At 42.9% G+C, this 22,802-nt stretch overlaps 2 protein-coding genes across 9 annotated transcripts in view; both read right to left on the reverse strand.

Annotated features, from left to right (window-relative positions):
- Positions 1 to 245: 245 nt before the first annotated feature.
- LOC138959726 (toll-like receptor 2) lies at positions 246 to 8,692 on the reverse strand. The gene is made up of 3 exons (XM_070331322.1): positions 7,218 to 8,692; positions 6,025 to 6,196; positions 246 to 2,420 (listed from the first exon to the last, which is right to left on the reverse strand). The coding sequence occupies exons 1-3, from the start codon at positions 8,567 to 8,569 to the stop codon at positions 1,806 to 1,808; spliced, it is 2,139 nt and encodes a 712-aa protein (XP_070187423.1). The 5' UTR covers positions 8,570 to 8,692; the 3' UTR covers positions 246 to 1,805.
- A 3,347-nt stretch (positions 8,693 to 12,039) lies between these two features.
- The window catches only part of LOC138959727 (uncharacterized), a 67,190-nt gene continuing 56,427 nt past the window's right edge, over positions 12,040 to 22,802 (reverse strand). For 7 of the 8 annotated variants that reach the window (XM_070331324.1, XM_070331323.1, XM_070331326.1 and 4 more), the window contains 3 exons: positions 15,706 to 15,936; positions 14,365 to 14,559; positions 12,040 to 14,056 (listed from right to left, as the gene is read on the reverse strand). In XM_070331324.1, coding sequence (XP_070187425.1) covers positions 13,021 to 14,056; positions 14,365 to 14,559; positions 15,706 to 15,936 — 1,462 coding nt within the window. In that variant the 3' untranslated portion in view covers positions 12,040 to 13,020. Of the gene's footprint in view, positions 14,057 to 14,364; positions 14,560 to 15,705; positions 15,937 to 17,883; positions 18,281 to 22,802 lie in introns of those variants that run through there. The other variant, XM_070331328.1, reaches the window with a different exon arrangement.

The following is a 22,802-nucleotide window of genomic DNA, read 5'->3' on the forward strand; positions in this document are numbered from 1 at the left end:
TATACACGGAAGGGGAGAGAGAGAGAGAGAGAGAGAGAGAGAGAGAGAGAGAGAGAGAGAGAGAGAGAGAGAGAGAGAGAGAGAGAGAGAGAGAGAGAGAGAGAGAGAGAGAGAGAGAGAGAGAGCATTGAGACACGCACACGTACACCAATAGGAGTAGAAATGATGATAGACGAGCAGTCAGAAAATGTCGAAGGCGAACAGAGAAAAACGAATGATAGGGTCGTAATGACAAATGTAAAATGTTAAAGGTATCACAGTTTTTATCCAGTTTTGAACAAGTAGATCATGCCTGGAGTTAAACATTACAGCCCGCGCGCTTGCTTCCTCACCACCCCTCTATGTCAAAGTTACAACTGCATGCCTCCCACGAACATTGTCATCAAGAAACTCCACTTGGCATGTCAGATGATAAGACTGATTGACGAACTTCATGGCCGCAACTAAAATCAATCTAGCGCCAACAGGAAACAATCATCTTCCTTTCAACACGAAGTCGTGGGCAATGGAAGTATATAGTAGCGTGTGAAAACATGCAGTGCATCTTATTCTGAAATCCAGAAGTACTTAAATGCAAACAAAAGCTGAAAACTCCCAAGCGAACATAACAACAGTTCAATTCAGTTCACTCTCATTGATGAGGGATCATAAAAAAACATGTATGAGTGACCCATGCATCTGTCAAATCAACGAAAAAATAATAATACTAGTACTACCACAATCATTACTGGTTATAACTACATGTATTATCATCAATGACGGTACATTTGATGACTTAGCTATATCTTGCGCGAAATGAAAAAGCAGTAAAAGGGAAGGAGACAGCATAATACAAAGATACTTAATACGATCTAAAAAAAAAAAAGAAGAAAAAAATACATTCACATTTAGAAAAGTATCGTAGCACACACACACACACACACACACACACACACACACACACACACACACACACACACACACACACACACACACACACACACACACACACACACACACACACACACACACACACAAGGATAAGTCTACAGCATATCTACGTTACAAAAAAAAGGGTCCTGAGTAACAGTGTTCCTGCATAATTTGCCAAGTTTATGCCACCAGAATCGAATTTTCCCTCCATTCCTAATCAGTTATTTCTGTGTTACGGGACACAAAATGCCGGTGGAGGACAAACATCCTGAACAGAAAAGCATATGTCACTGACCGAAGTCAATACCTAGCTCATCGGAAAGTTATAATCTCAAACAAAATCCTTCAAACCACCTCAGTATCGTTCAGTACCATGCACAGAAGTCCCAAAAAGTAATCAGTGACTTCAGTTTTTGTGTAAACAAAAGTGCCAACCCGTGCTGTATTGTCCAGTGCCGCATGCAAACGCCACCAGATTGTTTGTTTGTTTGTTTGCTTAACGCCCAGCCGACCCCGAAGGGTCATATCAGGGCGGTGCTGCTTTGACTTATAACATGCGCCACACACAAGACAGAAGTCGCAGCACAGGCTTCATGTCTCACCCAGCCACATTATTCTGACACCGGACCAACCAGTCCTAGCACTAACCCAATAATGCCAGACGCCAGGCGGAGCACCCACTAGATTGCCAATTTTAAAGTCTTAGGTATGACCCGGCCGGGGTTCGAACCCACGACCTCCCGATCACGGGGCGGACGCCTTACCACTAGGCCAACCGTGCCGGTCAACGCCACCAGAACGGACCAGTGACTTCAGTTTTTGTGACACGAAAAGGTCACTGGTTTGAAAACAAAATGCCTTCATCAGATTTTTGGGACCCCTGACAAAATTCTTCAAACCACCTGAATCTCTTCAGGATCGTCCAGCGCCACATGCAGACGTCCCCAGAAGGACTGCCGGGCGTCCTGCTCCTCGTCCCACTCGATGTAGGTCGTGGTACGCAGCACTGCGAACATGGCGCCCGTCATGTCACGTGACTGCGTCTCCTGCAGCGCCACCAGTACCATGACGTCGTCATGATCCATGACGAAACTCTGGCAGTACTTGAGTTCGAACTGACACCACTCGCTGCGCGCAAAGTGCGGTGAGAAGACCAGCATTACACGCTCACTGTCGCTGACGCAGTCGGAGATGTTGTCCACGATGTGCTTGCCCGGTCGGAAGTCCCGCTGGTGCACGCAGAGCGTCAGGCCCCACTCTCCTTCCAACACGGGCAGTAACTCCTCCTGCACCCACACCGCGTCCTCCTCGGCGTAGGACACGAAGACGTCGTACTTGCAGCCACGAGACACGCGCGAGCGACGCCTGCGACCTCGGCACACCTCGTACAGCCACAGGCGCACGTGCCAGCGGAAGCGGAAGAAGACGATGAGGAGAACGAGGAAGATGATGAGGAAACAGGCGATGCCGATGGTTAAGGTAGCAGCTCCAGAACCCAGTATGCACGCCTGCAATTACAGTTATTAAGATTGTGATCAGGAGAATACTGCAATGTAAGAATGCAACGTTTTCAAAACTGTATAAACCCAGTAAGCAAGCCTGAAATCACATATACTGAGATTGTGATCAAGATAATATTTAAATACAAAGATAAGAATGTAGCGTTTTTAAAACTGTATAAACTAAAACAGGAGTATGGCACTTAAAAACCGCTACTTTGCTCGTGTTTGTCGCGATGCCTTTCGCCCTTGCAACAAAAATCACATACAACAAGTCGCGTAAGGCGAACATACAACATTTAGTCAACCTCAGTCGAACTCACAGAATGACACTGAACGCATTGCATTTTTTCCGCAAGACCGTACACACGTAGCATCGTCTGTCCACCGCTCGTGGCAAAGGCAGTGAAATCAACAATCCAGAAAAGCGCGGTAGCGGTTGCGCTGAGGAGGATAGCACGCTTTTCTATATCTCTATTCTTTTTAACTCTCTGAACGTGTTTTTAATCCAAACATATCATATCTATATGTTTTTGGAATCAGGAACGGACAAGGACTAAGATGAAATTGTTTTTAAATCGATTTTGGAAATTTAATTTTAATCATAATTTTTATATTTTTAATTTCCAGAGCTTGTTTGTAATCCGAATATATATATATATTTTTTTTACATTTTCCCGCCTGCCTAATTTATGTGACGTACTTTTTTCTTGCCTTGGTTCTTCTGTGACCTACATTTGATTCAAAGACAGGCAGATGATCGTGTTATTTCTGCCTTGGCACCTATTTGTAATAATTGGTTTAAACAAGTTTATTCAATACATTTCCATTGAACTATTGCCGCATACAAGAAATTAGGAACATGAAGCACAACAAGCTAGGCTTATAAGCGTACTCTTAAAAGCAAATGAAATTTGGCGGACGATTTGAATATAACAGGTTTGAAATAATGTCAAAATAATAATGGTAAATTATGGTAGACAAACATGTAACAATAAATAACATATTTATATGTTTTTGGAATCAGAACATGATGAAGATTACGATAAACGTAATTTTGGATCGTTTTATAAAAAAATACTTTTAATTACAATTTTCAGATTTGTAATGACCAAAGTCATTAATTAATTTTAAGCCTCCAAGCTGAAATGCAATACCAAAGTCCGGCCTTTGTCGAAGATTGCTTGGCCAAAATGTCAATCAATTTGATTACAAAATGAGGGTGTGACAGTGCCGCCTCAACTTTTACAAAATGCCGGATATGACGTCATCAAAGACATTTATCGAAGAAATGAAAACAAACGTCTGGGGATATCATACCCAGGAACTCTCATGAAAATGTTCATAAAGATCGGTCCAGTAGTTTACTCTGAATCGCTCTACACACACACACACACACACACACACACACGCACGCACGCACGAACGCACGCACGCATGCACACACACACACACACACGCACACACACACACACACACACAAACACACACACACACACACACACACACACACACACACACACCCTCTATGTTAAAACATTTAGTCAAAACTTGACTAAATGTAAAAAGAGATAGACACATGTTTGAAGCTGATCTGCGGTTATCACGACACAAGAATTGCATACATTAAAACTAAACAAAAATGCGATAAGGTTATCGCACTAAGTTTTTTAAAGTTTGCCATTTATAAATTATTGCAACAAAAAGTTAAAAAGACATTACTTTTGTGTAATCTGCCACTTTAACCTCTGCAGACCAATTTGTTAAACGTATAATAAAAGCATACCTTAACGGAATCAAACTCCGCCAAGGACGGTCCCAAGCCCGGCTGAAAAAGGAGGAGGGTTGGGCGTGGGGTTAGCACCCCCACCCTGCAAAAACGACTTCGCTACAGAAACGTCAACAACAGGCAAGGTCTTCAACCGAGTCCTCTTGGAAAAAATGAAGAATATTGTTGACTCACAGCTGCGAGATGAACAGGCGGGCTTCCGGCAGAACAGATCCTGCACAGACCAGATTGCAACACTTCGCATCATAGTCGAGCAGTCCCTAGAATGGAAGTCACCGCTGTATATCAATTTCGTCGACTATGAGAAAGCTTTCGACAGCGTGGATAGAGAAACCCTCTGGAAGCTCCTCAGGCACTACGGTATCCCAGCCAAGATAGCCAACCTGATCAGGAATTCTTACCACGGCATGTCCTGCAGAGTCATCCATGGAGGGCAGCTCACAGACAGATTTCAAGTGCGGACAGGAGTTCGACAGGGATGTTTGTTATCCCCCTTTCTCTTTATACTTGTGATCGACTGGCTCATGAAAGAATCCACCAACAACCGGAGGAATGGAATCCAGTGGACTCTATGGAGCCAACTTGATGACCTGGATTTCGCCGACGACCTCGCACTCCTTTCCCATAACCAACAACAAATGCAAGAAAAGACAGACATTCTGACTGCCACATCGTCACAAGTGGGCCTCAATATCCACAAGGACAAGACCAAGATCTTGAAGATCAACACCACCAGTAAAGAGCCCACCACCCTAAGTGGAAGTCCCCTTGAAGAAGTGCAGTCCTTCACATACCTTGGCAGCATTATCGACCAGCAGGGAGGCACAGATGCGGACGTCAAGGCAAGGATCGGCAAAGCAAGGGCCGCCTTCATCCAGCTCAAGAACATCTGGAACTCCAGACAACTGTCTCTAACCACGAAAATCCGACTGTTCAACTCTAACGTAAAGTCGGTGTTACTATACGGAGCAGAGACCTGGAGAACGACCAAGACTACCATCAGAAAAGTCCAGACCTTCATCAACAGCTGCCTCAGGAGGGTCCTCAAGATCCGCTGGCCCGAAACCATCAGCAATGCCGACCTTTGGGAAAGGACCTGCCAACTTTCGGCAGAAGAACTAATCAGGAAAAGGAGATGGGGATGGATTGGACACACCCTCCGCAAACCACCAACCAACATCACCAGACAAGCGCTGAGGTGGAACCCCCAGGGTAAGCGAAAGAGAGGCCGTCCAAGAAACACCTGGCGACGCGACCTGGAGGCCGACACCAGAAAGATGGGCTACACCTGGAGTCAGATAGAAAAGATGGCCCAGGACAGAGGACTCTGGAGAGCTGTTGTTGGCGGCCCATACCCTGACAGGAGTGACGGGCATTGATTGATTGATTGATTAACGGAATCACACAGCAGCATTAAACACCCAGTCTATATCTGTTGTCTGTGCATAGCAACAACATGTTGGTATTGAAGTCATTTCCTAATATATATACCATTCCCACTCTACACATTTTGTAGCCATGTTCTTGAATTTGTTTTTATGCATTCCAGTAGGAGGAAACTCTCATTCTCTGCAAAATCCTAGACAGATATATATGCGATAAGTTTCATGGTCGTTTGTCGGAAAGGTAAGTATGTTAATAATGGCAAGATTCAAAACAATATGAAACACAATGTTACCTTGGGATTCAAACTAACTGTGTAACTTATAGTGGTCTGAATTGTCAAAACAATCTTGAAAAGCAGAGTTACCCGAGAATTCATCATAATTTTGCATCACACATTTGACTTTGGGGTTTCGGAATAATATGGTACCGCACATTTACCTGAGGATTCAAAACGAAGTCTGTAATGGTAACGTTGTTCTCGTTGTGGCAATAGTAGCCCCTGGTGTGATAATCTTGGAAGATAACAGGATTGGTTTTCATCCACTTCTGGAACCACAGGATGTCGCAGTCACACCGGTAGGGGTTGCCTCCCAAGCTCACTTTCTTCAGGCTGGAATAATAAAGGTACATATTTATTACGTAAACAACCTTGAAAACGCCCTCCCCCACATTCTTTACAAGGCCTAAAAAAAAAATAGGTGTGGTTACGGTAACCCGACCTACCCTATTTTTAGGGGCCGATCCTATAACTTTTTATTACATTTGTCAACACAAAAAAAAAAAAAAAAATAAAAACCGAGTGCAAAAAACGCAATGAAAGCGAAAGCGCCCGTGTCGCACACTTATTTCCCTGTCAAGTAGGTTTAATTTGTACACATTAGAAAAAAAAGTTAAAAAAAAAAAAAGTGATTGCCTACCTACCTACCCTATTTTTTTTGGCTATGTTACCGTAACCACACCTATTTTTTTTTTGGGCCCAATATATGTTAAAAAACCCAGTGTGTATATATATATGTGTATGTGTGTGTGTGTGTGTGTGTGTGTGTGTGTGTGTGTGTGTGTGTGTGTGCGTGCGTGTGTGTGTGTGTGTGTGTGTGTGTGTGTGTGTGAGTGAGTGGCTGGGTGGTTGGGTGTGTGTGTGTGTGTGCAAGTGTAAAGCGTTTCTGATCAAACCGATCTTTATGAAACTACACATTCTTTCAGATTATACCCTTGGACGATTTTTCAGTTTTTGATGAATTACTTAATGACGTCAAATCCAATGTTTTTGATAGTTGAGGTGGTACTGTGGCGACTTTATGTTTTCAACCAAATTGATTGAAAGTTTGATCAAGCAATCTTTGACTATGGGATTGCATTTCAGCGTGGACGCTTTCACCATATTTGATCGAATTTTCACTGACAGATTTAAAAAAGATTGCATTGTATTCCTTTTCCTGAAAAAACCCATATCATAAAGTCACGTTTACTCTGAAAATGTGCTCAGATTTAAAGAATATAAGTGTATACATAATTATTAGGTAAGTACTACGTTCGCATGCTTCCCCGAGACGAGCGCGTGCGTGCGAATTTGTCTGTATATATTATTTTGGATGCATGGGTATGCATAAACAAATATATATTTTACTCACCCACTGCGTATCTTCTCGCTGAAAGTGGTTTCGGAGATAGTTTGGATGAGGTTATTGTCTAGGATTACTTGCCACAGGCGATGCATATTGTCAAAAGCGCCGTCTGGAATGGACATAACACGGTTTCTGTACAGATATAGTTCTGTAACATGTGTAAGGCGGCTGAACATGTTTCGTCGTATTTGTGTCAGCCCTGTGTCAGACAGGGATACTATTTTCAGCGACTTTTCCATGGGTCGCATCATGTGATGAAACTTTTCTACGGAAACGTCTTGAAATGAGTTCCCGCGGAGGTTGAGAAAGTATACGTTCGTGCAGCCCCCAAAAACCTCCGGATGTACATAGTCCTTGGAGAAATCCACATCGTTTAAAACAAAGGTGATCTTTTCTACCGCAGAATTGTTGATGAAGTAGGGTGACATTCCCAGTATTTTGTTCTCCATCTGCATTATCGACAAATCCTCCAGCGCAGGGAAACGCTCAGACCGAAACGTGCCCTTTGTGAAGTATTCAAAATGATTGTACTTTAGCCACACAACCTTCACATTTGGTAGGCAGACTGGATCGTCAATGCACTGAATCATGTTTTGGTCGAGAGAGATGTGTTCCAAATTTGGAAACAAAGATCTACCCTTACTTAAACACGTCTTTGGAAAGTCATAGAGGCGATTCATTGACAGGTCCAGAAATCTCAACGAAGGCATGTACGCGGTCTGTAGTTCGTATATTTCATTATGCCAAAACGTTATGTTGGAAAGCTTCTGAAGAGGCTGAAGCACTGACATGTTCAGAGAACCTAGGTGGTTCCAGCTGAAGTCGATATAATTAATTTGGGAATGGTATGGGCCCTGGAAAGCGTATTGAGGAATCGGTCCCAGGTTTAAGCATCTCATGTTGAGATTCAGCAAACCAGGAAAAGAGATCATAGCTGGCATGCTGTTGTATCCAAGCTGGTTTGATCCCCCTATGAGTAAAGTCTTCAGTTTCTTGAGTCCCTGGAAAACACCTTCTGCGATGTAGGTCAGCCCGTTGCTGTGCAGGTCAATGATCTCAACATCCCTGGAGACATTGACGAAGAAACTGGCGTCTGAGATGCTGGTGACGTTGTTGTTGGAAAAGTTGAGGAACTTGTAACTTCGATTCAGGTCGGGTATGAATGTCAGACTGTCTGAGTTTGAAGAACAGTCGGCTACTAAATTGTCACAGCGGCATACACCAATACCATAGCACACTTCGATGGGCAAAGAAAACTTCAAGCCTGAATCCCAACATGACGGTGACTGGCTCCTGCAGTTTGCCTCAACACTGCCCAAAGCAAGTGCAAGAATGAGAAAACACACGATCTCCATCATTCTTAAACTTAAGTTCGACAAGCAAGAGAGAAAACTGCAAAATGCGGACACTCTGCAGTATCTGACTAAAAATCTGACGTCCAGCTGCCAACAAAAAACTCTGAATGAGTTCAGTTTTGGAAGTTCCCCAATGGAAAACTGCGAGGAAAATATTCCCATGTCACTGAAGTTCAACAGCTATACATGAAAGTACTCCGCTCGTGGGAAAGCCCGTCCGCTTTAGCGAAATTAACATTGCAGCTTAATTATCAGCCATTAGACATGCTTGTCATCCTAAAGAAAAGCTCAAGCATGAGTGACATTTTAGCCAAGCAAGATTAAGCCCCTCAGTCGGTGATCTTTGTTTGTGAGTTTAGAAAAGACACGCGCACAACCTATTTCTCTGTCGATAGCATATGTTCTCGTTCCCAGTCTTCGGTGTCATTTTAATGTGTCTGTCGTGTGTGCGGCACAGACAGCTTTACGTTGGACTTCAATAGGCAACGTTCTGTGAGGCAAGAGGACCTATTTGTGCTGCCTTTTGTTTTAAAGCGCAAGTGGCAATTTCAACTATTGAAGCAAGTTTCCTTTCCATGAAACACCACTTTTGGTTTACATTTAACCTCTCCGCAAAAAAATGTTTTTCTCCATTGTCGGTAAACTTTCTGTTTCCAATATTAGCCTATGGTGAAGGTGTGTGTCTGTGTTTCACAGATCATTGACATTGCTTGACGGAGCGTAAAATAAGAGTTATATATACTTACTAGAAGATGTTTAGTGAGCTGGTATCAAGATGGGCTGTTAGTGTGAATACCAGTCTCATGTTAGATCTCTCTCTCTCTCTCTCTCTCTCTCTCTCTCTCTCTCTCTCTCTCTCTCTAAAGTTCCATCATCATCATCATCATCTCTCTCTCTCTGGCTGGATGTTGTTGTGAATACCAGTCTCATGTTACATTTTTAGCGTCAGTTACTACGTTAATTCAGCTAAACAATAAGCAACCATGTTATTGATCTTAAAATGAAAAGACGCTCATATTCAATGTAAACGCAATGAAATATCTGCGATGGTATGCATCACCGTTTACACGGGAATGAATGAACCTTTATTGTCTAATTACGTTTTTTGAAGGGTGTCGCGGCTTTAAGAAAATTAGCATAATCATACACACTGAAAGATCAAGCTCAACTATCCTTTCTATGAGGGGAAAACAACAATATGAAACGTCAGCTTCAGTGCTGGTAAAGTATCCCTAAAGAATCACTCTGACTTCAAAGTTATTATCAAGTATTGTCATGTGCATTTTACCTCAAGGAAACTTTACTGAGTTCAGGGTGTCAGTTGATGAATGTGTTGATTATAGCAACACTGAACTGAAAATAGGTTTTCGAGGTCGCATGCACTTCACGTTGAGTGAAGGTAACCGACATGGTGGGGAAAGAGGAGGATGAGGTAAAAGGGGACGGGGGATATGTATTTGCGGTGCGGTCTCATTGGATGAGCAGAAGGTTTACGATACAGGCGCTAGAAATGTGTTGTTGTTGTTGTTGTTGTTGTTGTTGTTGTGGTTGTGGTTGTTATTGTTTATAAGGGGGTGAAGAGTGTGGGGAGAGGTGGTGGAGGGAGTGGGGAGGTATGAGCAGAAAGGTTAGAAACAGCTGCCCAATGTGGATGATTAGTTTTAACTTTCTAACTGGCATCGCCCTTTTTTGAGCGTATTATAGTGAGCGATTAGTTGTCCCTGTTGTGCGTGTGAGAACTCTACGACAGTGTCAATGAGCATGCTAACATACATGGCCTGTAGATTGTTCACCATGCATGCCTTCTCCACTGAGTGCACACACACACACACACGCACACACACGCACACAGATCCCTTACCGACACGCTACAGACTTTATTCGGCAGGCGTCACACACTTGCCCCAAATCAATCGTCGGGTTGGCTTAGCGAATGTATCAAGGCAGTCAAACACACACAATGTGGGAACATTAAAAAAAATAAAACTAAACTTGACCAACGAAAATGTGCACCGTTTATTGCATCACAAACCCTTTTCTTCAAACTTTCAATGCAACGTCTGCCCAACACCAGTCATGATCAAAGATCCCAACTATCTATCATTTCTCCAAGTTTGGATTGATCAGTAAAATTTAGTTTTTTTTCCAAATGTTCTTAAACCATGGAGACCTCTACTGCTCTTGACCCCATGATCTCTCAGTTCAAATAAACTTGGAAATACATTCAGGTATGTCAGTGTGTCTGTGTTAAACGTCTTGTGCGTTCAAAAAGTTAACACACACACACACACACACACACAGACACACACACACACACACACACACTCTCATGGAGTGAGAGAGAGAGAGAGAGAGAGAGAGAGAGAGAGAGAGAGAGAGAGAGAGAGAGAGAGAGAGAGAGAGAGAGAGAGAGAGAGAGAGAGAGAGAGAGAGAGAGAGAGAGAGAGAGAGAGAGAGAGAGAGATAGAGAGAGTAAGACGCATACATACACACACGCATGCACACACATAGGAACAGAAATGCAGATAGACGAGCAGCCAGACAATGTCATAGGCGAACAGAAAGAACAAGTCGCGTAAGGCGAAAATACAATATTTAGTCAAGTAGCTGTCGAACTCACAGAATGAAACTGAACGCAATGCAACGCAGCAAGACCGTATACTCGTGGTCCACCGCTCGCGGCATAGGCAGTGAAATTGACAAGAAGAGCGGGGTAGTGGTTACGCTATGCTGCATAGCACGCTTTTCTGTACCTCTCTTCGTTTTAACTTTCTGAGCGTGTTTTTAATCCAAACATATCATATCTATATATTTTTGGAATCAGGAACCGACAAGGAATAAGATGAAAGTGTTTTTAAATTGATTTCGAAAAAAAAAATTTGATAATAATTCTTATATATTTAATTTTCAGAGCTTGTTTTTAATCCGAATATAACATATTTATATGTTTTTGGAATCAGCAAATGATGGAGAATAAGATAAACGTAAATTTGGATCGTTTTATAATTTTTTATTTTTTTTTACAATTTTCAGATTTTTAATGACCAAAGTCATTAATTAATTTTTAAGCCACCAAGCTGAAATGCAATACCGAACCCCGGGCTTCGTCGAAGAGTACTTGACCAAAATTTCAACCAATTTGGTTGAAAAATGAGGGCGTGACAGTGCCGCCTCAACTTTCACGAAAAGCCGGATATGACGTCATCAAAGACATTTATCAAAAAAATGAAAAAAACGTTCCGAGATTTCATACCCAGGAACTCTCATGTCAAATTTCATAAAGATCGGTCCTGTAGTTTAGTCTGAATCGCTCTACACACACACACACACACACACACGCACGCACACACACACATACGCACATACACCACGACCCTCGTTTCGATTCCCCCTCGATGTTAAAATATTTAGTCAAAACTTGACTAAATATAAAAACGAACGATTGGCCGGGACGCAATCACAAATATAAAATGTTAAAGGTATCACAGTTTTTACTCAGTTTTGAACAAGTTGATCATGGCTGTAGCTTAACATCATAACCCGCTTGCCACCTCACAACTTAATGTTACCTGTATGTCAAAGTCTTAAACAACATGCTGCATGCAGCGTACATTGTCCTCACGAAACTCAACTTGGCATGTCAATGATCAGACTGACTGACAAACATGGCCGCAATTTAAATCCACCCAGCGTCAAAAGGAAACAAACATCTTCCTTTCAACTCGAAGTAGTGAGCAATGGCAGAAGCGTGTAAAAACAGGCAGTGCATCAGTGCAGAATATACCTTTGTTTATATCAGCGGCACAGACGACGCACTGCATATTATTGATGGTGCGATAGGGATAACGAGTACTTGGCCTTTTTTCCTTTTACGCAACGTGTAGCGGGTTGGGATAATCTGCAGTGCGTCGTCTGTCCTGCTGAAGTTACATTGGTGAGCGCCAGGCCTTATGAAACCGAAAGTACTGAAAGGCAAAAACAGTTGAGAACTCCCAAGCACGAGTTGTTTTAACTGTTGTTTTTGTTGTTGTTTAACATGTGAAGGTTGACGCAGTAGTCTCCCTTTCAAAAGGGTGATTGTTGCGTTTGGACACTCGGTTACAAACATAACAGTTTGATTCAGTTCTCTCTCGGATGCGCCGTTCAATGTTGAGGGATCATAAGGGGGTCAAATGGCTGCGATTGTCCCCCGTTCCCTGTCTAATGTCTCAAGAAAGTCTGCCTTGCCGAGGCTCTTGTATTCTTTTTACACCGGCTATCCGTATTAGAACGGCAATAGATTGGTGTTGAACATTTACAGATGCGTCTTTGAAGATAACTGTATTCCAACTGCAAAAGTTATCACAGCTAAGTAGGAAAACGGGGAGGTTTTGGCACGAACTCTGAAGTGTTAACTGTTTAGTAAGCGCAAAGCTTGACGAAGGCAAACCCAACAGTTTCGACATCCACCTTCGTCAACACACACCAGGTTGCGCATCACGCTCGGTGTTCTGCACATGCGTGTTGAGCGTCTCTGTCCGTTTGTTGAGCTCCTTGACGTCCTCGATGAGGTTCTGCAACTCGCGGTGGCGGATCTCGTTCTGCTTCAAGGTTTTGCTCAGCGCCCCGGGTCTGTCTGTGAGCGGCAACGACTCCGGTACGGGGGGTTCCTTGCTCATGTCAGGCGTGGCGGCGTTGAAGATGATGTGAGGCATGTCCACCACGATGTGTCGCCTCCTGCGCTCCGTTGATAAGAGCGTGTCCGGGGTTGATGGGGAGCGTCGGTCTCGCTGAGTGAGGAAGGATTCCTGAGGGGGTCGCGGGTGTGTTGGGCTCTCCCCATCCGCGTGGATGACGGGCAGGAACGTCACCCGTTCCGACCCGGTCAACGTGTCCACGGAGTTCTTGTGGCGGGAGGAGAGCGGCGCCTCCACCTCCGTGTCGGAGCTGACCACCATGCCGCCTACACTGCTGCGGTCGGAGAACGGCCTGCTGGGATGGGACCGCTCCGAGCTGGTCCGCCTGTTCTTGTTGGGTCCTCCTCCCAGCCTGCTCAGCCCCTTCCGGGGCTGCCCGTGTCGCGGGGTGGACAGGGCCATGCTACGCCCCTGGCCCTCCCCTTCTCTGGAACTGGGCGTGTCCGGCAGGCAGCATATGTAATAGTACTGGTTGAGCTTGTCCATGTTGATGCGGTCGCCGTCCGTCATGGGCCCGAGCTTGTAGGCGTGCGGGGAGAGGTTCAATTCTCCATCAGAGTCCCCCCTGCTGTCCAGGCCGCCCTCATCGCCGTGTGCCCCCAGCATGAAGGGGGAGGCCATGTGAGGCCTGTTGCCCTTGAAGACCCTGTTGCGCATGTTCTGCAAGGACTGGGTCTTGAGCTCCAGGGATTCCTGGCGTAAGGCTTTGCGCCCGATGTTGGGGATGGATGAGGTGGGCTGGATGAGACGTGACAGGTTGGCCTTCACCGTGTCCTCCACGCGGGGTCCTTCTTCTGTTGATGAGCGTGTGGCACTGTGAGGAAAAGAGAATAAGGAAAGAATGTTAAACGCTGAGTTATATAATGGTCTCTATTTTCTTCTCACGCAAGCAGGCAGGCAAGCATGCAGGCAGGAATTCCTCCGCATCACGCACGCACGCACGCACGCACGCACGCACGCACGCACGCACGCACGCACGCACGCACGCACACACACACACACACACACACACACACACACACACACACACACACACACACACAAACCAGCAACAACAAAACCAAACACCCAACCGGCACAAAGACAAGAAATCTAACAACCACAAAGCCGTTTCGTACATACCTCCCGTTGCCGGTGAGAGAGGACTCGATGAGTTGCTTCCCTTGCAGCGGGAAGATGACCGGGGGGCGGCGTTGCGGTCTCATCTGGCGGAACTTCTCCACAGTGGTGACCATGGGGCGGGGGAAGGGGCTGTTGCCGTTGACACTAGGCATCCCCTCCGCTGCTGTTGCCGGTGCCTTTATTTTCAGCCGGTACCTGAACGAAGTTAAAAGATACTTGAACAATACAAAGCTTGCACGTAAAAGACGGCGTTGTTAGAATTACGGAGTTGGGTCTGTGTGCTTTGATGACATTCCATACATAAAAGCTAGATTATAACGGGGAAAACAACACCTTCATCAGCTGGTTTAAACTGAGGTAGAGGATTGTTTTCTCTAACTCGTCTGAACACGGGCAACACACAGTTTTAGTCACCCTATTAAATCATTATTTTTATTAACCGGTTCAGAGGTAAGAAATTCATATCGTACATTACATGGGTGAGTCAGAGGCAAATAAACAGCGTTTTGCTATTTGCTTCAAAAAAGATCACGGAAATAGCCACTGTTCTGTGTGGCTTTTTTTTTAAAACACAAGCCAAGTAGACATGTTGTATGTGCTACTCCGTTCAAGCAGAAGCCATAGATTTATTTTTATTTTCACTACCAAATTCAAACTGTGACCAAAAATCCGATATTTTTACTGCTTGATTTCAACAGAAGTAATATTCGACGTCTTCACCATGTGACTTATTTAAGATTGCACTGTTTTCAATATTGATTTGAACAGAAGTTAAAAACTTCATCGTTTTTAGAACTTCGATCTAACAGAGGCCAATAACTTCATCGTTTGAACTACTTAAATTCAACAGAGGCAAAAAACGTCATCATTGTAATATAAAGATCCAACAAGTTTCGTAAACTTCATCGTTTCTAGTACGTCGATCCAACAGAGGCTTATAATAATTATTGTGTCGTTTGAACTTTTAAAATTTAACAGAGGACAAAATCTTCATCGTTTTTGATATTAAGAACCAACAGAGGCTAATAATATCGTTGTTTAAACTATTCACATTCAACAGAGAATAACGTCGTCGTGATCTGCAATAATAAGATTAAACAGAGGCCATACCCCTCATCGTTTGTAATATTTCAGTAAGATCCAAAAGGGGCCATACACTACATCGTTTTAATAATAAGTTCCAACAAATGCCATGAATTACATCGTTTGAAATTCTAAGTTTTAGCACAGGCCATGAATTATATCGTTTGTAATATCAAGATCCAACAGAGGCCAAACATTTACAGTTACCACAACATGATTCCAATAAGAAACCAAGAACATTTGCCGTGTGCACCCTACCTGGCAGCATCTCTGTTGTTGATGGAGTGAAGTCTCAGCCTGTCCAGTGCCCGAGCCAGTGCCGTCTCCTCCTGGTTAATGAGCTCGTCACGGAGATCAGCAAGGCGTCGTATGTACTGGGTGTGTTGAACTCCTCCTCCTGGTCCGCCTCCTTCTCCTCCCTTCTCCCCCCAGGCTGGTCCGTCATGGTTATGGCGCTGGGCGGTTGTGGAGCCTGGTTTCTCCATCAGCCTGAGGCATAAGATAAAGACATGAAGACTTCACGATCCTTATTTTTCACAGCGTAATGCCCAGATGCGTTGAAGAAGAAATCAAAAGACAAATCTAGGGACAAAAACTGTGCAGCGAATATGGCCGATTCCGTTTGGTTCTGTAATTATTTGCTCATAAATTTCTTTCGTCCAGTCAAAAATCAACATTTTTACAACAAAGTATTTACAACAACAAATTATAGTTGACCCGGTTCTCCTGGAATACGCCTGAAACAAAAACAAATGATCGACACACACAAAGTTTTTCAGGAAAAGAAAGAAAAACAAAAACAACAGCAGCGACCAACAAACACAACAACAACAATAACAACAACGACAACACCACCTCCAACCACCACCACAAACACCAACAACAACAACAACTTCCACAAAAACAAAAATCAAAACTTGACTAAATGTAAAAACAATAGAGAGGTGGCACCTAAGCGAAGATTGTCTTTTAAGTTTGGGCAGCCTAGGAGGGCGGGACCTGTCAATCCTTTTGACATAACTGTCCGACCAGTCCCACATGGCGAACCACCATTCACTACACTCGCTGCATGCCTACTTCACGTCCACCATTACTTTAAGTGGAACTCAGCCCTTGTGGGACCTAGCTGTTCTTCTGGAACAAAACGTGATGTTCAGAGATATGTCAGGAGCACATGATGCCACTGAGGCCAACTTCAACACAAAGGATAAGTCACAGAATGTATAAACGTGTGTCCACAACAATATCAACGACAGCAAAACTTTAAAGGTGTGACATGCGCCACATATACTTAGCACTACGCCATACTTGGACGTGTACCAAACACAGTAAAAGAGAGCTGGAGTACTACCACAGTTGGACGTTTACCAAATACACAAACAGGAAAAACGGAGAAATCACAAGTGACTACTCGATACCGCTACTCGACCACGAAGTTAAACCTGAGATCCAGCGCAGGCGTAATTAAGTAAACCTGTTACAGCCTCCATCGAAGAGTCGCTTTGTTTAGCTAAATCCTTCTTCCCAGTCCAACACTGAGAAGAAGGAAGAAACAAGTGATCCCGGCCTGACTCCTGACCATACAGAGGAACATAAACACATGTAGGCTAATCTGATCGATTCCATGGCCAGTGAGTTAATCCCAAGCAAAGAAGCCCAAGGACTTTCTGGTGTAAAAGGTCGAACCCCGCGTAGAGGAACTACATTTCTGTGAGAAAAAAACAAATAATTAGGGAGTGGCAAACTCCAACACGTCAAGAACAAATTGACTGTGTCGGATATTAATTCGATTGTGTACTCTCATTATGCATATGTACAATACCCAGAACCATTTGGTTTGCGATACAATCGAAAATTAACACAATGATTCGGATAAGAGTAAACAGAACAAAGTGTATATGTATTGCCATAACCATCCGTGACAACTCTATAATGTCATTCCCTGTCGCAAAGTTCTGTTCAACAAGACCATTATGTTGCACGACGGCAATGGGTTGTCATGTTATGCCTGATCTATTATTTATTTAATTTTTGATTGTACAGAAAGCATAAAATAGTCATGCCTGTATATGATAGCCAGCACTGGTTAACTGTTTCAAACAGAACCCCCCCCCCCCCCGACCCCACCCCCACCCCAATGCATATCGAATCACTGTCATGCTAAAACAAGAATCAACAAGGTAATGACACTTTATGGCAACACTCATCCTCTAAATAAAGAAAGTGGTGAGTTTTGTTCATCCCTCAGAGATAAGTTGAGACAATTAACCAGCATTAACCAGCCCCTACGAGGTACGTGGAACTGTGATATGAATCACAGACTAACCGCAGTGGCCGCAGCATCATTGCTCACGTCATTATTGTGAACCAAAACAGCCATAACAATCCACGAAAACCATACACTGTGTTACACGGTCAATATACAATCAGCTGTACCTTGTTCTGAGCGGAGGGGCACTGCTGGCCCAACGCCTTTCGGTCTGGTCCATAGTGTCCAACATCAGGACACATATACAGACACACGACACTACAACGCCGTATTCCAACAATTCAAATTTCACGAACTCTCCAGGCGGAGAGACATTTCTTCCGGTCGATCTTACTCCTCACACACAATAAAATCATTGCACACGGTCCACAACAAAATGTGAGAAGGTCAACTTGACAGTGACTGGCTTCAAGACGTCAGCCACATCCATATCCACACCACACTAAGCACAAAGCTTCCTTCTAGTAATTCCAATCCAACAAATTCTCAAGACGCTGATATTTTATTCGATCGATTCTACTCCTGAGACAAAATGTCACGGCATGGAACAAACTTGTGTTTTGACCCTGTGAGACGTGACGGTTAACTTGACTGGTACTGACTGGAGTCAATAACGCCAAGTAACCTTCTCGCAATGATGGCGGCATGTCACGGGAGCTATTGCCCTTGTCAAGGGTCGAGCTAGGGCTAGCATTATCCCTAAAACAGCTGTTGTAGGCACGCCTGTATTACAGGATTTGATTTCTTTAGCGGGCAATAAAGAGCTCGTAATGCTCTCTCGTCAAAAGAAAGGCGAAATGGATGTCTTGCTGGAACCTTTTGTGTTGCACGGTAGGTTTTACATTCACGAAACACGATGTAAATGGAGTGAAATCTCGCTGTGGAATCTTATTTCGTACCAGCTACAAGATATGTTACCTTTCTTTCCGCTGTAGTGCACCCACAAAGAATTTGTCGAAAAGGGTCAGAGTTGAGGGGAGCGACACAATGGGGGAACTCGTGTACTTGTCTGAATAGGTTCAAAACGAAGACGCAATCAAGCGAGAGGATCATTCAGAAATTGAAAAGCCACCGATGGTATACATCTTGAACCCTAGTAGTACGTACATTGTCTGTAGCACGGAAACTTCAGTTCCAAAAGGATACTTGTTGTTGTTGGGTCCATACATTGAAACATGTCGGACTCCCAAAGGCACAGAGTGACAGACACACAGACAGACTAAGAATGAGATAATGTTACGATAGGCATGATTAGGATGCGGGTAAATGCAGAATATATAGCTCTTTTCAACAACTAAGAACAATGCAGATTTACAATACTGCATGAAAACCCAACCTCTTGACAACCAGAACTAACCAGTTGCCACACAGAAGTTTCAAATCTAATTTCCCCTACAGCATATCAGCGAATCATTATTTCACACATGACTGCAACTGTCCTCGTAGAATAGAAACACATCAGAATATCAGGGTCTCCCAGGTCTACGTATTTCTTTCGTCCGATAGTCCACAATGATTTCTCGACACGACACTGAACCTAATGACACAGCACCATAATTGATAGCTAGGGTGCAAGGTGAACATACGGTGGTGTAGAAAAAAATCTATGCACTGACTTTTCGTCATGCTGCCATACTATGTTGAAGAATACTGTGTTCAAGACGCTGATTGTTTTCTCCTGAACAATAAAACAGGAGCTTAATCTTCCAAGTTTTCAAGTCGGGGCCATCGTAAAATGTGTATTTCATGGCTAGTTCGCCGTAGGGTATGAAACCATAAAATGCGCAGGAATTCATGAATATTAATTAACACCATTTTTTTCCGCTTTCAGCAGCGTACGAATATATCGCAGCTTTTTATGTTATTTATACATTTAAACTTGGTAAATAACATACACACGAAAAATAGTCGCCTTTTTTGAGGGAGGTGGTGATGGGGGGGGGGGGGGGGTGTATTGCAGTTTCTAAATTGCACTGTTTTGAGTGTCAAATGTCACACATTCTTTCCGTGTAAAATTGTTCGTGTTGTTAGCACAAACTGGTCAAAATAGATATGTATTAATCGATTTTTGACCTCTGATTGGAAGTATTTTTTAACAAACAGCAATTAAGGAAACGCTTGAGAGTGTTATTCATAATACAATATCAGGAAACGGGATACAGAAATTAATCTCTAATGTGTTACACTACCGAAGTCACCTTGAAAATCTTACACGCCCCCAACCTTCACACTTTTGGACGCAGAGTAGGCATAACATAATTGCTCACAATTATCAATATGGCAATAATACCCGGTAGCGATAAATTCCTTCACCCCGATTGCCTTTTCTTTGCCCTTAGTCAAGCGGAAAGTAGTGTTGAGACTTGGGTACTTACGGGTGGCAAGCACGCGCTATCTCGCGCTTGATCATATTCCCCTTTAATCTTTTGTTCAAGCAGTATATAGAGAAGGTGTACGAAGAATCTCGCTGGAATTGATGTGTCTAATGGACCAAAAGTGGAGAGTTATGACTTAACAACTTTATGCCAGACACTCGACTTCGGTATCGCTGGCATTTTCCAGCATACCGTTGTGAGCTTTTGAGGGTGTATATAACAAGATATAGCGCTTAGTTTTCAAACAAGCTGCAGTCTTTCCACAACCGCCTGTTGTATAGTTACATCACATCACTGTCGTTAACGCTGTTTTTATACCGGAGTCGCGAGTTTGAATAGGGATATGCTAAACATAGTCGAAGGTCAAACCAGGTTGACAAAGTATTCACTTTCCTTCCTAGTCAATACTGACCACGGCCTTCATGCGTACAAGTGTAACCAAATGTTGCAATTGTGACAGCTTCGGTGTTCTATTTGCTGAATATGTCTGCCTAAACGACATGACATCGATAGTTTGAGAGTCGTCATTATAATTATGGTTCTTCCAGAATATTAATCATAACTTAGTGGGTGTTGTTAGCTTAAGGTGAAAATAATGGTTACTTGTTGGATCGGTCCAGGTAATTTTCATTCTGACCTCATCCGCCCTGTTCTTGTCACAGAGAGAGAGAGAGAGAGAGAGAGAGAGAGAGAGAGAGAGAGAGAGAGAGAGAGAGAGAGAGAGAGAGAGAGAGAGAGAGAGAGAGAGAGAGAGAGAGAGAGAGAGAGAGAGAGAGAGAATTGAATTGAATTGAACTTTATTTTACAAGGATTTAGATTTAAGGCTACGCCTTTTCTTACGATCTGTCCTTGGGACGCATAGACACACAATTATATAATTAAAAAAAAAAAAAAAAAAAAAAAAAAATTAAAAAGTTAAAAAGTTAACCAACAAAAGGAGGTCAGAAAACGTGATAATAAAGATGACGATGATGATGATGATGACGATAATGATGATGATAATGATGATGATGATGATAAAGAGAGAGAGAGAGAGAGAGAGAGAGAGAGAGAGAGAGAGGGGGGGGGGGCAGACAGACAGACAGAAACAGAGGGGTAGAAAGACAAGAGACAGACACAAAGAGACGTATACAGAAATAGAGAGGGGAAGATAGACAAGTCGCGTAAGGCGAAAATACAACATTTAGTCAAGTAGCTGTCGAACTCACAGAATGAAACTGAACGCAACGCAACGCAGCAAGACCGTATACTCGTAGCATCGTCACTCCACCGCCCGTGGCAAAGGCAGTGCCAGTGGAATTGACAAGAAGAGCGGGGTATTCGTTGCGCTGAGAAGGATAGCACGCTTTTCTGTACCTCTCTTCGTTTTAACTTTCTGAGCGTGTTTTTAATCCAAACATATCATATCTATATGTTTTTGGAATCAGGAACCGACAAGGAATAAGATGAAAGTGTTTCTAAATTGATTTCGAAAACAAAATTTTTGATGATAATTTTTATATATTTAATTTTCAGAGCTTGTTGTTAATCCAAATATAACATATTTATATGTTTTTGGAATCAGCAAATGATGGAGAATAAGATGAACGTAAATTTGGATCGTTTTATAAAAAAAATTTTTTTTTTACAATTTTCAGATTTTTAATGACCAAAGTCATTAATTAATTTTTAAGCCACCAAGCTGAAATGCAATACCGAAGTCCGGGCTTTGTCGAAGATTACTTGACCAAAATTTCAACCAATTTGGTTGAAAAATGAGGGCGTGACAGTGCCGCCTCAACTTTCACGAAAAGCCGGATATGACGTCATCAAAGACATTTATCAAACAAGTCGCGTAAGGCGAAAATACAATATTTAGTCAAGTAGCTGTCGAACTCACAGAATGAAACTGAACGCAATGCCATTTTTCAGCAAGACCGTATACTCGTAGCATCGTCAGTCCACCGTTCATGGCAAAGGCAGTGAAATTGACAAGAAGAGCGGGGTAGTAGTTGCGCTAAGAAGAATAGCACGCTTTTCTGTACCTCTCTTTGTTTTAACTTTCTGAGCGTGTTTTTAATCCAAACATATCATATCTATATGTTTTTGGAATCAGGAACCGACAAGGAATAAGATGAAAGTGTTTTTAAATTGATTTGGACAATTTAATTTTGATAATAATTTTTATATATTTAATTTTCAGAGCTTGTTTTTAATCCAAATATAACATATTTATATGTTTTTGGAATCAGCAAATGATGGAGAATAAGATAAACGTAAATTTGGATCGTTTTATAAATTTTTATTTTTTTTTACAATTTTCCGATTTTTAATGACCAAAGTCATTAATTAATTTTTAAGCCACCAAGCTGAAATGCAATATCGAAGTCCGGGCTTCGTCGAAGATTACTTGACCAAATTTTCAACCAATTTGGTTGAAAAATGAGGGCGTGACAGTGCCGCCTCAACTTTCACGAAAAGCCGGATATGACGTCATCAAAGACATTTATCAAAAAAATGAAAAAAACGTTCGGGGATTTCATACCCAGGAACTTTCATGTCAAATTTCATAAAGATCGGTCCAGTAGTTTAGTCTGAATCGCTCTACACACACACACAGACAGACAGACAGACACACACACGCACATACACCACGACCCTCGTTTCGATTCCCCCTCGATGTTAAAATATTTAGTCAAAACTTGACTAAATATAAAAAAAGGAAAAAACGT

This window comes from Littorina saxatilis, linkage group LG2 (assembly GCF_037325665.1).
Source record: "Littorina saxatilis isolate snail1 linkage group LG2, US_GU_Lsax_2.0, whole genome shotgun sequence".
In the NCBI taxonomy this organism is placed as follows: Eukaryota; Metazoa; Mollusca; class Gastropoda; order Littorinimorpha; family Littorinidae; genus Littorina; species Littorina saxatilis.

Bases quoted from the DNA above. Each gene is read 5' to 3' on its own strand.
- LOC138959726 (XM_070331322.1), bottom strand. From the start codon at position 8,569: ATGATGGAGATCGTGTGTTTTCTCATTCTTGCACTTGCTTTGGGCAGT. The intron at 6,197-7,217 runs GTGAGTAAAATA...TTATTATTCCAG, and splicing joins AGCGAGAAGATACGCAGTGG to CCTGAAGAAAGTGAGCTTGG. The intron at 2,421-6,024 runs GTAAATGTGCGG...CTGTAATTGCAG, and splicing joins ACTTCGTTTTGAATCCTCAG to GCGTGCATACTGGGTTCTGG.